We start from the raw sequence: 14567 nt of genomic DNA, 5'->3' as shown, positions 1-14567 counted from the left end.
AGTTCAATAGAACTTTCTCCAGTGAATTGTGGTCAGTGATTCAGACTCGTAGGCCAGAATCACAATAGTATTGCAAAATGTGTGTTTATTGAATGAAATTTCTGCTCGAGTGGTGCATCTTAGAAGTGTTGGGTCTTATAAAATTGTTGCATTGAAGGTACTGAATTAAGAACCATACTTGGAGCATTGGTAATGAAAATGGCGGCAAATGGGAATTCTTGCAGTGAATTCGTTGAAAGTGATGCTCTGCGATTATTTAATAAAGCAGCCAGGCTCCAGTCATGCATACTTGTCCGTGGCTCATCAATTGAAGAGGAGATTGAATGATTGGAAACCAGACAACTTCCAATCATAGAAACAAGACTGGAAATAGGAAACAAATGTTAAAATATGCCAGCAAGGCAGTGAAGTCACGAGCTCCATCGAAATGTTAATGTTGCTTTTCTTTTTTCCAGATGCTCTATCAGCTCATTTATTTTTATACATTTTTGTTTTCTTTCCTAAATCTCAGAAATTCTATATTTTCTGAAGAGTGTGTTTGTCTTGTTGATCAGTTATTAATAGAAATAGAGGGTATGTAGAAATGGTAGAAGGTTAAGCAGCGGCCATTTACCAAGTAGGAACATCTGGCAAACATGCAGCCAAGGAAGTGTTTAGGGCTGTGATGGCTCAAAGACCACCAATGAGAGGGGATTTCTCGTGCTGTGCTGGGAGGGCACTGAAGATCCATGCATCTGAGCACCTGAAGGGCGGGATACAGTTCTGGTGAGAACGGTTGCAGCTGCTCTCAGAGTCTTCTCTATTCAGCTTTGATTGTTGTTCCTGCTCCTCCCTGGCCCCAGCTCCCCCCCACTTCACCTGCTCCTCTCGATGAGTAAAAGGCCTTGAATTCAACATGTTTTCAACAAAGAGTTGCACAACTGTCCCTCTCTTTCTCTCTCCATTTCCTTTTGCAAATGTCCCTTCCTTTTCACTGTTCCTCATTTCACTCGTCTGCTATTTCACGCTGATTCCCTCCAAACTTTTTTGATTCCTTGCTCACATTTTTGCCCCTACTTTTTGCTCGTCATCTTCTGTTCTGCATTGCTTTAAATATTACTAAACCCACAGTTCTCCTTTCTCGAAAACAAAAAATGTGTTTGTTGGGATGAAAACACCGGAACCTTGTGGTAAACCTTTGAAGAAACTTTTAAATGTATGTGTAACAGAACCTTGTGTTCATTTTAGCTACCATCGAACAGAGATTCCAGCGTTTGCGTGAGGAAACATCAGAGCAGAAGAGGACGTTGGAACGGACAAATGTCCAAGTGGAAGATCTCGAAGGTTTACTTTTACCTGGCACTTCTCACCACTGCGATTTTGGAAATGTTTTATTTCTGGATTGATGAAGCAGGGTCGTTGACCTAGTTGAGAAACATTGCTATTTTGCACACATAACTGGTCCCTAATAGCAATGCAGGAATGACCTAATGATGTTGATTGCAAGATAAATCTTGGCTGGGACAATTACAGTCCGGATACAGGACTTCTCGGCCCCTCGAGTCCACACCGATTTAAGTGAGCTCCTCTAGCCCCACTTACCCGCTCCCTGTCCGTATCCCTCCAATCCCCTCACATCCATGCAGCTATCCAACTTGTTCTGAAATGACACAAGAAGTTACATCCCAGACCCTGGCACCAGGGAGACAAACTACCAATCTGTTTCCTTATTCGTATCCACAGAATCCCCAATTTGTCCTCCTGACCATCGAATCCCCTATAACTATTACCCTCCTCTTCCTTTCCCTACCCTTTTGGGCAACAGAGGCCGACCTTATGCCAGAGATACAGCCATTGATTGCTTCCCCAGCCTGAATGCTCCTCAAGGAGGAGTACAATTTGTTGAGTGCTTCAGTCACAGGGGCCCCCTCCTGTATCTGTCTCTTCCCTTTTCCCTCTCCTAAATGTAATCCACTGATCCTCCTCCTGTGGCCCTGTTGAGACCACCTGGCTATAGCTCCTATCTATGACGGCCTCACTCTCAATGACCAGGTCGAGGTCATTGAGCTGCAGCTCCAATTCCCTAACACGGTCCCTGAGACACTGCAGCTCAGTACACCTAGTGCAATCGTGGATGTCCAGGAGGTCGAAGACTCCAGGACCTTTCACATCTGACACTGAAAAGAGCAAACTGCTCTCACACTCAACCCTTCTCTCTCCCCCTCACCTTAGAAAGAGAAAATAACAAAAAAATATAGTCTTACCTTAATCTAGATACTCGACCTCAGCCCCTATACGGTGAAGCCTCTCGAGCCAAAGCCTCGAAGCCCCACTCTTTCACCAGGCCACTCTCTCATTGGGCCACTCCTCTCTGGCTTCTCCTTTGCCTTTTCCTCCTTTTATTGGCCTTGACCAATTAAACCTGTCACTCTCAACTCGCTCCTCCTCCGAACACTGCCCAAACTCTGGTCTCCGTCTCCTCCGACTCGCTGCTCGAACCGACTAGGCCCGAGGCCGGGTAAAGAACAGAATTTATTGTACGATAGAATCTTGTATGTTCTTTAAAAACCATATAGGATGTGGTTTAAGGTCTCATCCAAACCAATTGCATCCACTCATGCAATTTGATTTCACTACTTCCCCAATGTGCCATTTAGAAATGCACAGAATGACGTGGATGTTGATTCTCTTCACCATCTGAAACAAGTAAATGGGTTCTTACAATTGAAGCTCCTGCCTCGCATGTTCGAAGTTTGAAAAAGATCAAAGCTGGTGCATAGTTTCATGCATCCACAAGTGTATAAAAAATGGGTTGTGGCAAATCAACGGCAATTATCCATGCCTGCTACATCCAGGCATATTTGAAGATTGGAGCACGACTGCAACACCATGTCAACTGTGGCGGATTAACTACCACTCCAGGCTGAGCTTTAGTAAAGCCCCCCTAACCTTGCCTCCCTGCCTCACTCTCTGCTGAATCAAATAAAGTGACATTAAGTTACTTTAAATTACATATTAGGGATCTCCAAAGTGTTCGATATCGACCCTTGGTGAAGGGGTGGGGGGGTGGGTTGGAGAGGCAGCAGCGTGACCCAGATGTGTGGGGGGGGGGGGGTGAGACAGCAGCACCACTCACGTGGGAAAGGAGAGTGATAGACGGCAGTTTGACTCGGGTGGATTGGAGAATGGTAAATGGAGTCCCCTTGTTTAAAAAAGGTAATAGGGAGAATCTTGGGAATTAGGGTTAGTCTTACATTATTGGTGAGTAAACTAATGGAAGGGATTCTTAAGGATGGGATCTATGAAGATCTGGAGAAATACACTCTACTCAAGGATAGTCAGCATGTCTTTGTGAAGGCAAGCTTTGGCCTCACAAATCTAACTCAGTCTTTGGAGGAGGTTACAAAAGAAATTAATGAGGGTAGGGTGATAGATGTGGTCTACGAGGATTTTAGCAAGGCATCTGACAAGGTCAGTCACAGGAGACTCCTTCAGAAAGTCCTGAGTCATGGGATGAGCGAAAAATTACCTGCATGAAATAAAAGCTGTCATGTCGGAAGAAAGCAGAGAGTCGTAGTGGAAAGAAAGTATTCTGCCTGGAGGTTGGTGCCGCAGGGATCTGTTCTGCGAACCCTGCTCTTTGTGATTTTCATGTCACCTGGATGAAGAGGCGGATGGATAGGTCAGTAAGTTTGCGGATGTCACGGAGGTTGGTTTGGAGGAGTTGTGGATGGAGATGAAGGCTGTTAAAGGTTACAAAATGATGAAGGTGGGATGCAGAGTTAGGCAGAAAAGTGGTAGATGGATTTCAATCCAGTTAAGTGAGAGTTGATGCATTTTGGAAGGACAAACCAGAAGGCTGAGTCCAGAGTTAATGGTCGGTTACTTAAGAGTGTGGATGAACAGAGGAACCTTGGGTTGCAAATCTACACATTTCTCAAGGTTGCCGCACAGTTTGATAGGAGAGTGAACAAGGATTATGGTGTGCTGAGATTCCTTCATAGGGGGTTTGAATTCAGGAGTAGAGTGGTCATGTTACAAATCTATAAATCTTTGGTATGACTCACTTAGAATATTATGTTCAGTTCTGGTCACCTCATTATAGGAAGGAGAGGGGACAGAGGAGATTTACCAGGATGCTGCCTGGATTGGGAAACAATTCTCATGAGGCAAGGTTCGCAGAGCTGGAGTGTAGAAGGATTAGAGGAGACGTGATAGAGGTCTACAAGATCTTCGACATCCTCCCGTGAATTCAGGGACCAGAACACTACGTAATATTCCAAATGCGGCGAACCAAAATTTTATACAGCTGTAACTTGACTCACCAACTTTTAAACTCAGTGCCCCAAATCATGAAATCCAGCAGGCTGGATGTTTCTTTACCATCCTCTCCACCATGTTGTCTCTTTCAGGGAGCAGAGAGCGTTCAGCTCAAAATCCTTCTCTCCATCAATGCTAGAAAGGATATATTGTAGACTTTCCCTTGCATTTGACCTCACCCCTCCCAAATCCAGCACCTCACTCAGGGGAGGGAGAGGGGAAGAGCAGGGAGAGGGGAAGGAGATGGAGAGGAAAAGAGAGGGAGGGAGTGTTGTCGAGGAAGGGGGAGGGATATAGTGAGAGGGTGAAGGGAAGAGGAAAAAGAGAGAGAGTGGGGAAGGAGAGGGAGGGAGAGTTGTCAAGGAAGGTGGTGGGATAGAGGGAGAGAGGGTGAGTGGAAGAGGAGGAGAGGGAAAGGGGAAGGAGAGAGAGGAAGAAATGTCGAGGAAGGGGGGAAGGATACAGGGAGAGTTTGAGGAGAAGGAGAGGAAGTGAAGAAGGAGAGGGAGAGAAAAGGATAGGGAGGGAGAGTTGTAAAGGAAGGGGGAGGAATATAGGGAGAGGGTGAGGGGCATAAGAGAGGGGAAGGAGAGAGAGAAGAACGGAGTGGGAGGTAGAGTTGTCGAAGAAGGGGGTGGGTTAGAGGGGAAGAGGAGAGGGAGAGGCAGGGAGAGTTGTCAAAGAAGGGAAGGGATTGGGGGAGTGGGTGTGGGGAAGAGGAGAAGTAGATGGATAGGGGAAGGAGAGAAAGAGGAAAGAAGAGGGAGGGAGAGTTGTCGAGGAAGGGATAAGGATTTTGGGAGAGGGTGAGGGGAAGAGGAGGAGAGGGAGAGGAAAGGAGAGGGAAGGAGAGTTGTCGAGGAAGGGTAAGGAATATAGGGAGAGGGTGAGGAGAAGGAGAAGGAGAAGGGAAAGAGGATGAGGGATAGTTGTCAAGGAAGGCAGAGGGTTATAGGGAGATTGTGAGGGGAAGGGAAGGAGAGGGAGGGAGGGAGAGTTATCGAGGAAGGGGGAGGGATATAGGGAGAGAGTGGGGGAGGAGAAGAAGATGGAGAGTGGAAGGAATGGGAGAGGGAGGGAGAGTTGTCGAGGAAGGGGAGGGATAGTGGGAGGGTGAGAAGAAAGAGAGGGAGAGAGGAAGGAGATGGAGAGGGAGGGAGACTTGTCGAGGAATGGGGAAGGATATAGGGAAGAGTGTGAGGGTAAGAGGAGAAGGAGAGCGATAAGAGATGGAGAGGGAGAGGAAAGAAGAGAGGGAGAGTTGGTGAGGAAGGGGGAGCGATATAGGCTGAGGGTGAGGGGAAGAGGAGGAGAGGGAAAGGAGAGGGAGAGGAAAGGAGAGTGAGGGAGAGTTTTCGAGGAAGGGGGAATAATAGGGTGAGGGTGAGGCAGAGAAGGAGAGGGAGAGGGGAAGGGGAGGGAGGGGAAGGAGGGGGAAAGGGAGAGGGAGGGAGAGTTGTTGAGGAAGGGATAGGGATTTTGGGAGAGGGTGAGGGGAAGAGGAGGAGAGGGAGAGGAAAGGAGAGTTTTTGAGGATGGGGAGGGATATTCGTAGAGAGTGAGAGGTAGAGGGGAAGGAGAGGGAGTGAGAGGGAGGAAGAGTTGTCGACGAATGGGGAGGGATAGAGGGATAGGGGATTAAAGGGTTTCTATTGTCTCTGAATCTTTACGAAAAAGTGAAGATGATTTTGAGCTGAAGACCATTGGTCATCTTCGCGTGATCTTCCTCAACTCTGTTCATCTCTTCCCTTGAATGACTTTTGTTTCCGTTGCTTGTAGATTCGTGAAGCGCAGAAGGGAGGACAACAACTTGTGGTGGAAGTCGAGCTGGTAGCAGGACCAACAGTCAATAAGGCAGCCACACTTGGAAACACAATCAACATGTTCAGGTATTTCTACATCCAGTCCTGGAGGATCTCAACAAAGTTCAAGCAAGATTTCTGCCAACACCTAAAAATTCGATAACTCCAAAAAAAATGTAGTGAACAGATCCAACCTTTGTACACGTCATTCATCACCCACACCAAAGCCTTTAACTCTGCATCAAGGAAACAACTATAGGACACCCCTTCTAGTATTAGATGAACTGAAATGGAAGTACGGATCCTGAGGCTCTTCAACAAAGGCATATTGGCCACAGTCATGGTCAACATGAGTACTTGGGAGCCTTTTTGCATGAAGTGAAGAGTAAACAAGGATCCGTGTCAGGTCACTCGCCTGAGTGCTACTGGTACCATGTAACCCAGTACTACCTGTCGCATGGTCGAGTGGTCGGCGACTAAACCGGCTCCCCCACCAGGCTTGCCTGGTGAGGAGGGTGGCTAGACACCCTGCAGGATGAAAAACAAGACCTGTCAAAGGGTGGATGAACCATGGACAGAAAGGTCTGGCAAACCATCATCTGAGAGGGAACAGCAACCTTCAAAGCCAGCAGATGTGCAGAAATAGAAGAAGATGAGAGGAGAGGCCGTAGCAACCCAAGCCTGATCTGCCATCTGGAACAACCTGTCCTGAATGCAGAAGAACTTTCAAAGGCAAGATTGAACACAGAAGCCACTTGATAGCAACGAGGAGGAGAACTTTCTGACAGACAGCGCAGTATTCAAACTGAGGTCCAGTCCTGACCACTGGCCATGTAAAGCCATTGCCCTAACCACTACATCAACCGTGACACCCTGTCGGCTCAGAGAAGCCGGCTGGAATCTCGAGCGTCTGGAGGAATCGATGTGTCAGGCAGCAGTGGGGAGGGGTCGGGGATCAGCGGCGGCAGTGGGGAGGACTCGGGGATCAGCGGCAGTTCCTACCACACCCCCACACACACACATACACACTCGATTCTTTGAAAGATTTTATTTAATATTCTCAAATTACATAAAGAAAATCAAATACACATAAAATAACTGTAAACTACATCCACTCCCCCTTACTAATACAATAAAAACCAAAAAAAGAAAAAAATAACCAAAATAAAGAAAAAAAAAACAACCTCTCCTCCCCCAAAACCTTAGAGAAATGTATCAAATATTCCCTGATTGGTCTGCCAACATTACAACATTGATTTAATTTCTATAGCCATGTGTTTCAAATATAAACAACACATATAAATAAAAAAGAGTAATTACTTACATTATATGTTAATTTTTCTAAATATAGACAAGACTGCAATCCGTTATGCCATCTTTGCAAGTTTATATTCTTCCATGTGACAGCTATACATTTTCTCGCTACTGCTAACCCAAATCTTAACAAAGCCAAATATGGTTTAGGCATTTTGAATCAACAAATGGAACATTAACATAACCCAACAAACATATTTTTGGATCCATTAAATATCCCTTTGAAACAAATCCCTCAAAAATTTTATAATTTCCTCCCAAAAATGCTTAATTTTCTTTCACGACCAAACTGAATGTACAAAAGTAACTTTCTGCTCTCTACATCTAAAACAGAAATCTGTTAAACTGAATCCATATCTCTTCAATTTCTCAGGGGTTGAATATAAATGATGCAAAAAATTCTAATTGACCATAGTATACCTCACATTAATTAACTTGGTAACACCGTCAACACACAGTTTTGACCATTCCTCCCATGTCAAAATAATATTTAATTCTTTCCCATTTGTCTTTTTCCATTTTCTCCTGCAACAACCTATACATATCAGAAATAAAGCCTTTTTCACCTTTATCTGCAATTAATAATTCAAATTTCTTTTGACCTGGTAAATTTATTTCCTTCCCATAATTCTTCTTTAAGTAATCTCAAAGTTGGTAATAAACAAAGAATTTGATGCAATACCATATCTTTCCTCCAACCTTTTAAATGAACAAAACCTCCCTGCTTCAAAACAATCTATTACATTCACTAATCCTTTAATTTCCCAATCTTTTAAGTAAGGATTCTATCATGAAAAGGGAATTAATTTATTCTGATATAATGGTGATCTTTTCGAAACTATTCCGATAGAATCAAGAATTAAATTGCGATTTTACCAAATATTCATTGTATGTCGAAAAACGGATAATTTAAATTCTTATAACAATAAAGGATTCCATTTATAAATAAAATGATTAATATTATTTTCCAAAATCTGAGCCATCTTTATCTTTGCCCACCTAGAAGATTGTTCATTATCAAATAACCAATTAATAAACTTCATCGGTGCCACCTCATAATAATTATAAAAACAATGTAATTGCAAACCACCCAATTTATAATGCCAAGTCCATTTTTGGTAAGAAACCCTCGATAATTTACCTTTCCATAAGAATAACCCAACTATGCAAGGAATAGATTGAAAAAAGTATTGTACTCGAGCATAAATGTTCATCTTTATGCAATTCACTCTTCCTATTAAGGTCAGTGGTAAATCTTTCCACTTATCTAAATCAATTTTAACCTTATTTAATAAAGGTACATAATGCAAAATAAATAATTCATGATCATTTTTATTTACAACTACTCCTAAATATTTAATTTTATTTGACCATCTAAATTTAATAATTTGTCTACAATCCATAAAATCTTCTTCTGCTATTGGTAAAACCTCACTCTTTTCCCAATTAATCTCATATCCCGATAATTTACCATACTTATTCAACAAGTCCTGTGATAATTTTAGTGAAGTTTTTGGATTAGTTAAATATACAAAAACATCATGTGTAAATAAGCTAATTTTATTTTCATTTTCTCTCACTTTAAGTCCTCTAACACCAAAATCATGTCAAACAGCCTGAGCTAAAGGTTCTGTCACCAAAGCAAGTAAAGCAGGTGAAAGAGGAAAACCCTGTCTTGTAGAACAAGATAAATTAAAAGATTTTGAAATCTCACCATTCGTTATTACCCTTGTCGTAAGTTATGCATATAAAGCCCTAACCCAACCCCTAAAAAATGGAACAAAATTAAATTTTTCCAATACTTTAAACAAAAACTTCCACTCAACTCGATCAAATGCCTTCTCAGCATCCAAAGATATATCCGTTGGTTGATTATCTTGTTGTTTTTAGCATTAATTAATGAAATCAATTTAACTATATTATCTGATGACAATTTAACTATATTGTCTTTGACAAACCCTACCTGATTGTTACGTAAAAAAATTTGGCAAATAATTCACTAACCTATTATCTGAAACTTTTGACACCAATCTATAATCAACATTTAATAATGATATCGGTCTGTAAGGTGACACTTTTAAAGAGTTCCTTTCTTTTTTTAGGTATAACTGTAATCAATGCTTTTGAGAAAGATTCTGGAAATACATCCATTTTAGTTGCTTGTTTCAAAACATTTTTATATAATGGAAATAATAAATCATTAAATTTTTTATAAAACACCACCTTAAATCCATCCTCTCCAGGAGATTTCCCATCAGGCATCGATTGCAAAGCTTCTCTCAATTCTAATTCAGTAAATAAAATATCTAAATTCTTTACCTCAAATTCATTCAACACTGGCAAATTTAAACTAGATAAAAATAAATCAATTTGATCCATTTTTTGATAACCCTCTGACATATATAAATTTTCATTAAATTTTAAAAATTCATCAGTATTCATTTATGTAATTTCTCCATTCTTCCTAATAGCATTAATTGTCCTTGATACTTGCTCAGTTTTACATTGCCATGCCAAACCATATGCACTCTTTCTCCCAATTGATAATAACATTGTTTAGACTGCAAAATCATTTTCTCATATTTATACATTTGTAAATTATAACGTAATTTCACTTTAGATAAATTTATCCTTTCATCCTCTGTATAATTTTTTTAAATTTTTTACTCCAAGCCTTCGATTTCCTTTTCCAAATTTAAACTTACGAATAAATAGTTTTTTTCTCTCTTAGTTGTATAGCTAATAATTTGTCCCCTCAAATATGCTTTTAAAGCATCCCACAAAATAAATTTACTTTGAACTGAATTTTCTTTCATTTGTAAATAAAAAATAATTTGATCTCTCATCTACTCAATAACTTTTCATTAAACCTCCATCGATAAGCTGTCTCAGTTAATTCAGTCCCTAAACATTTAATGAAGGATATGAGAATAACCTACTTATATTCTGCAAAATTAAATCTACCTTGTAAATGCACAGAAATCAAAAATACATTTATTCTAGAGAAAGAATTATGCCGAGCTGAATAAAGTGAATAATCTTTCTCAGTTGGATTTAATTTCCTCCAAATTTCCACTAAATTTAAATCCTCCATCATCTTAAACAGTCTTTTTGCCATTTTAGTTTTTTCAACAATTTTTGGAGATTTGTCCAACAAGGGATCCAAACAACAGTTAAAATCTACTCCGACTAAAACATTCCCATATGCCTGATTCGTATTTAAAAATGTCCCTGAAATAAATGTCTGATCATCTTCATTTGGTGCATAAACATACATTAAAGTCCAACTTTCAGAAAAAAATCTTCCAGTTAACAATCAGTACTCTTCCAACATTAGCAAAAAAAAATCCACAGCAAAAAGTTTTTTTTTATTAACTAATATCACCACGCCTCTAGTTTTAGAGTTTAATGAAGACAAAATGACATGTCCTGACCAATCTCTCTTCAACTTCAAATGTTCTTTTTCTGTCAAATGAGTCCTTTGCAAAAATACAATATCTACTTTTAGCTTCTTTAAATTTTTATTTTTTCTGCCTTTTTCTCCATTGATTGTAATTCAAAAGATACATTTTTACGTATCAAAATAGCTACATCTTTAGCCTTAGAATTAAATGAAGAAGAATATACATGCCCAACCCTGTCCCTTTTTAATTTCACGCTTTCCTTCACATTCAAATGTGTTTCTTGTAAAAAAGCAATATCAATTTTCATTTTCTTAATATACGCCAAGACCCTCTTACGTTTCATCTAACTATTTAATCCTCGAACATTAAAAGTAGCAAACCTCAACTTTGACATATCTACTATTATTACTAAATACCAATAATATCTTTATATAAAAACTCAAATTAATGTATATAGGCCCTCCAATAAAAAAAATCACAAATTATAAACTAAAAAAAAATTAAAAATAAAAAAAATTAAAAAATAAAGAAAAAGGAAAAAAAAAGAAAATCCCCCCCCAAAAAAACTACCAGAAGGTAGTAATCCCCTAAACAAAAATTGGGTGTGGGTCACCCACCAGTGGCTGATGACTAGTAAAGAAAGTCCAAATCTCTTCTTGCCCAGCCAAACAGTCAGTAACATCAAAATATTATAAGAACAAAAGAAAAAATAGAATAAGAAAATTCTTTTAACCCAAAAGACTCCAATCTTGAAAATCCCATTTCAGAAGTTAGACTCTTTCCATTCCTGTTTTTTTCCCATTTTTGCCATTTCTTCCTTTTCCAGAGCTACCAAAGTTTTCTTTAGGAGATAATGCTGGACTATGTCTTTGTCCTCTTATATCTGGCCATGAGTCAGCAAAAATCATTGCTTCACAATCAGTTTCAAAAAACCAAAATTGATAGACTCCGTAAAACACCTTCAACACTGCAGGGTAACGAAAAGTAGACTTATAACCTTTATGCCATAAAACTTCTTTAACTGGATTGAATCGACGTCGACCTGATGCATTTCCAACAATGGAGACATTTTCCTGTGTGCTCCCTCCATTGAAATCAAAAGGCTTTCTACTTCTTGGGAACACGCACCTTCTTCCGGGGAATGGGTAATTCCAGTGCCATCCTTCATTTGGTAGCAATAGATTTTTTTTCACCCCCCACAGGAAATCTTTGGGGTCTAGGCAATGAAGAAATTGAGCCAAGGGCTGTTTCAGGTCGTCTAGGCCCCAGATCCTCAGCACTTTGAAAATGTATATTCTTATGAACTTGAGGTTTAATCTTTTTACCATTAGTGGCCAAAATAATTCCTTGATACTTTAAACTAAAATTTAAAAAGTTTAAACTTGAAAACAAAGGGTTAAAAAACAGGTATTTAAAAATCTGGCCAGAGAGGTCGAGATTACATGTCTAGACTCTACGCTATCTTGCCACGATCCCTACTTTTAGCTTCTTAATATAATCTATCACACATTGCCTTTTTATTGGGTGATTTAAACCCTTAACATTAACAATTGTAAAACTTAAATTACTTATTACAACTTACACAATGGCACCCAATCTTTCACAATTAACTTAAACAAAAATCCTCAAACAACAACAAAAAACACTTAAACCCCCCCCCCGAAAAAACTGCAACACACTCGAGACACATACCCCAGACACATACCCCAACAATCACACACCTCCCACACACACACCCTACACACAACCCCCAACACACACGCTCCAGACACACACTCCACACATACAAGGCCCGACTCACACCCCCCACAATCACACACCTCCCACATGCACACCCCACACACACATACACATCCCAGGAACACACCCTCACGCTCACAAACTCCCACACATACACTCTGCGCACACACACACACACACACATATCCCCCATACACATACTCCCCCACACACAACCTCTGACAGATATACACAAACACCCTCCGACATTCATACACACCTTCCACACCCTCACTCCACAAACACCCAATGCACCCACAGTCCCCTTCCCACACACCACACCTACACATATACCCCGACGCACAACCCAGAAACACCGCCCACATACACCCCTCACACACACCTTCACACATGGCCACCTCCCACACACAACTCACAAAATCAACTCCCAGCCACACATCCCACACATAAACGCACACTCACACTCACCCGATACAACCCCTAGACAGATAAACCTCCCACACACATACCCGTACACACATCCTCTCACACTCAGTCCCCCCCACACACACCCACCCACACCCCATATACCTCTCACACACACCCCCAAACACACACACACCTTCACACTTGACCACCTCCCACACACAACCAACACAAAATCAACACCCAGCTACACACACACATACACGCACACTCACACAATACAACCCCTACACAGATAAACCTCCCACACACATACCCGTACACACATCCTCTCACACACAGAGTCCCCCCCACACACACACCCACCCACACCCCATATACCTCTCACACACACACCCAAACACACCCCATTTACCTCTCACATACACCCCCAAACACACACACACCTTCACACTTGACCACCTCCCACACACAACCAACACAAAATCAACACCCAGCTACACACACACATACACACACACTCACACAATACAACCCCTACACAGATAAACCTCCCACACACATACCCCTACACACATCCTCACACACACAGTCACCCCACACACACACCCACCCACACCCCATATCCACATACATACTTCCCATCCCCAAATATGCACCACCACACATACCTTAGAACATACCTTAACATTCATACACTCCCACAAATACATGCACACACAGCCACTCCAAAATACTTACCACACACACATCCCGCATGCACACAACCCCACACATCTGCCCCAAAAAATATGGCCCCAATGGACATCCCCCACTCACTCCCCACATACACACCCCACACAATCATAACCCTACAGACTTCCCCACAAATACAATAACATACCCGTCCCACACACACCCAACACAAATCACACACACACCCATTCATAGACCTCCACCCATCCCCCAAACACATACCCCACATACACACCCAGCACATGGACACCCCTCCATATTCACCACCGCATTCACACCCCTGCACTCACATCCACACACTCGCACCCTCCACACTTGCAACCCCTACACTCACACCCCTGCACACACAACCCACACACAAACCCATTCCCAATCATGCCCCCTACACACTCCCTCTCTCGCATGCACTGCCACACTTATTTCTCCGCACACACACCCTTCACACCCTTGACACAAACATTGCCAGACAAATCCCACCATGCACACGCGCTAATGCGACCCTGCACAAACACCTTCCCACACAAGTCCCTCACACATGCACTCCCACTCACATGGCCCTACACACACATCCCGAACCACATACCCCTACACACACACACACACCCCATAAATACACCCACACACACACTCCCTCATACAACTCTCACACATACACAAACCCGCAAATCCACCCACCCACACCACCCCACACATATTTCCCCCACACTCATGTGCTCACACACACACACATTCCCTCCACGTATATATCACACACACACACCCTCCATATGCAAACCCCACACAAGCCACACTTCCCATACCCACACACACACCTTCTATATTCAAATCCCACACACACACAAACCCCACTCATAAACACCACACAAGC

At 41.7% G+C, this 14567-nt stretch overlaps 1 protein-coding gene across 3 annotated transcripts in view; it reads left to right on the top strand.

The window, feature by feature from the left end:
• Positions 1-10044, top strand: part of LOC138750416 (microtubule-actin cross-linking factor 1-like) — a 30125-nt gene extending 20081 nt beyond the window's left edge. For 2 of the 3 annotated variants that reach the window (XM_069912461.1, XM_069912462.1), the window contains exons 7-8: positions 1228-1323; positions 6079-10044. In XM_069912461.1, the coding sequence (XP_069768562.1) occupies positions 1228-1323; positions 6079-6086 (104 nt within the window). In that variant the 3' untranslated portion in view covers positions 6087-10044. The remainder of the gene's footprint in view (positions 1-1227; positions 1324-6078) is intronic. The other variant, XM_069912460.1, reaches the window with a different exon arrangement.
• The last annotated feature ends 4523 nt before the right edge of the window (positions 10045-14567 follow it).

The sequence above is a fragment of the Narcine bancroftii genome, unplaced genomic scaffold, assembly GCF_036971445.1.
Source record: "Narcine bancroftii isolate sNarBan1 unplaced genomic scaffold, sNarBan1.hap1 Scaffold_135, whole genome shotgun sequence".
NCBI classification, from domain to species: domain Eukaryota; kingdom Metazoa; phylum Chordata; class Chondrichthyes; order Torpediniformes; family Narcinidae; genus Narcine; species Narcine bancroftii.
This window is presented reverse-complemented; position numbering and strand designations above follow the sequence as displayed.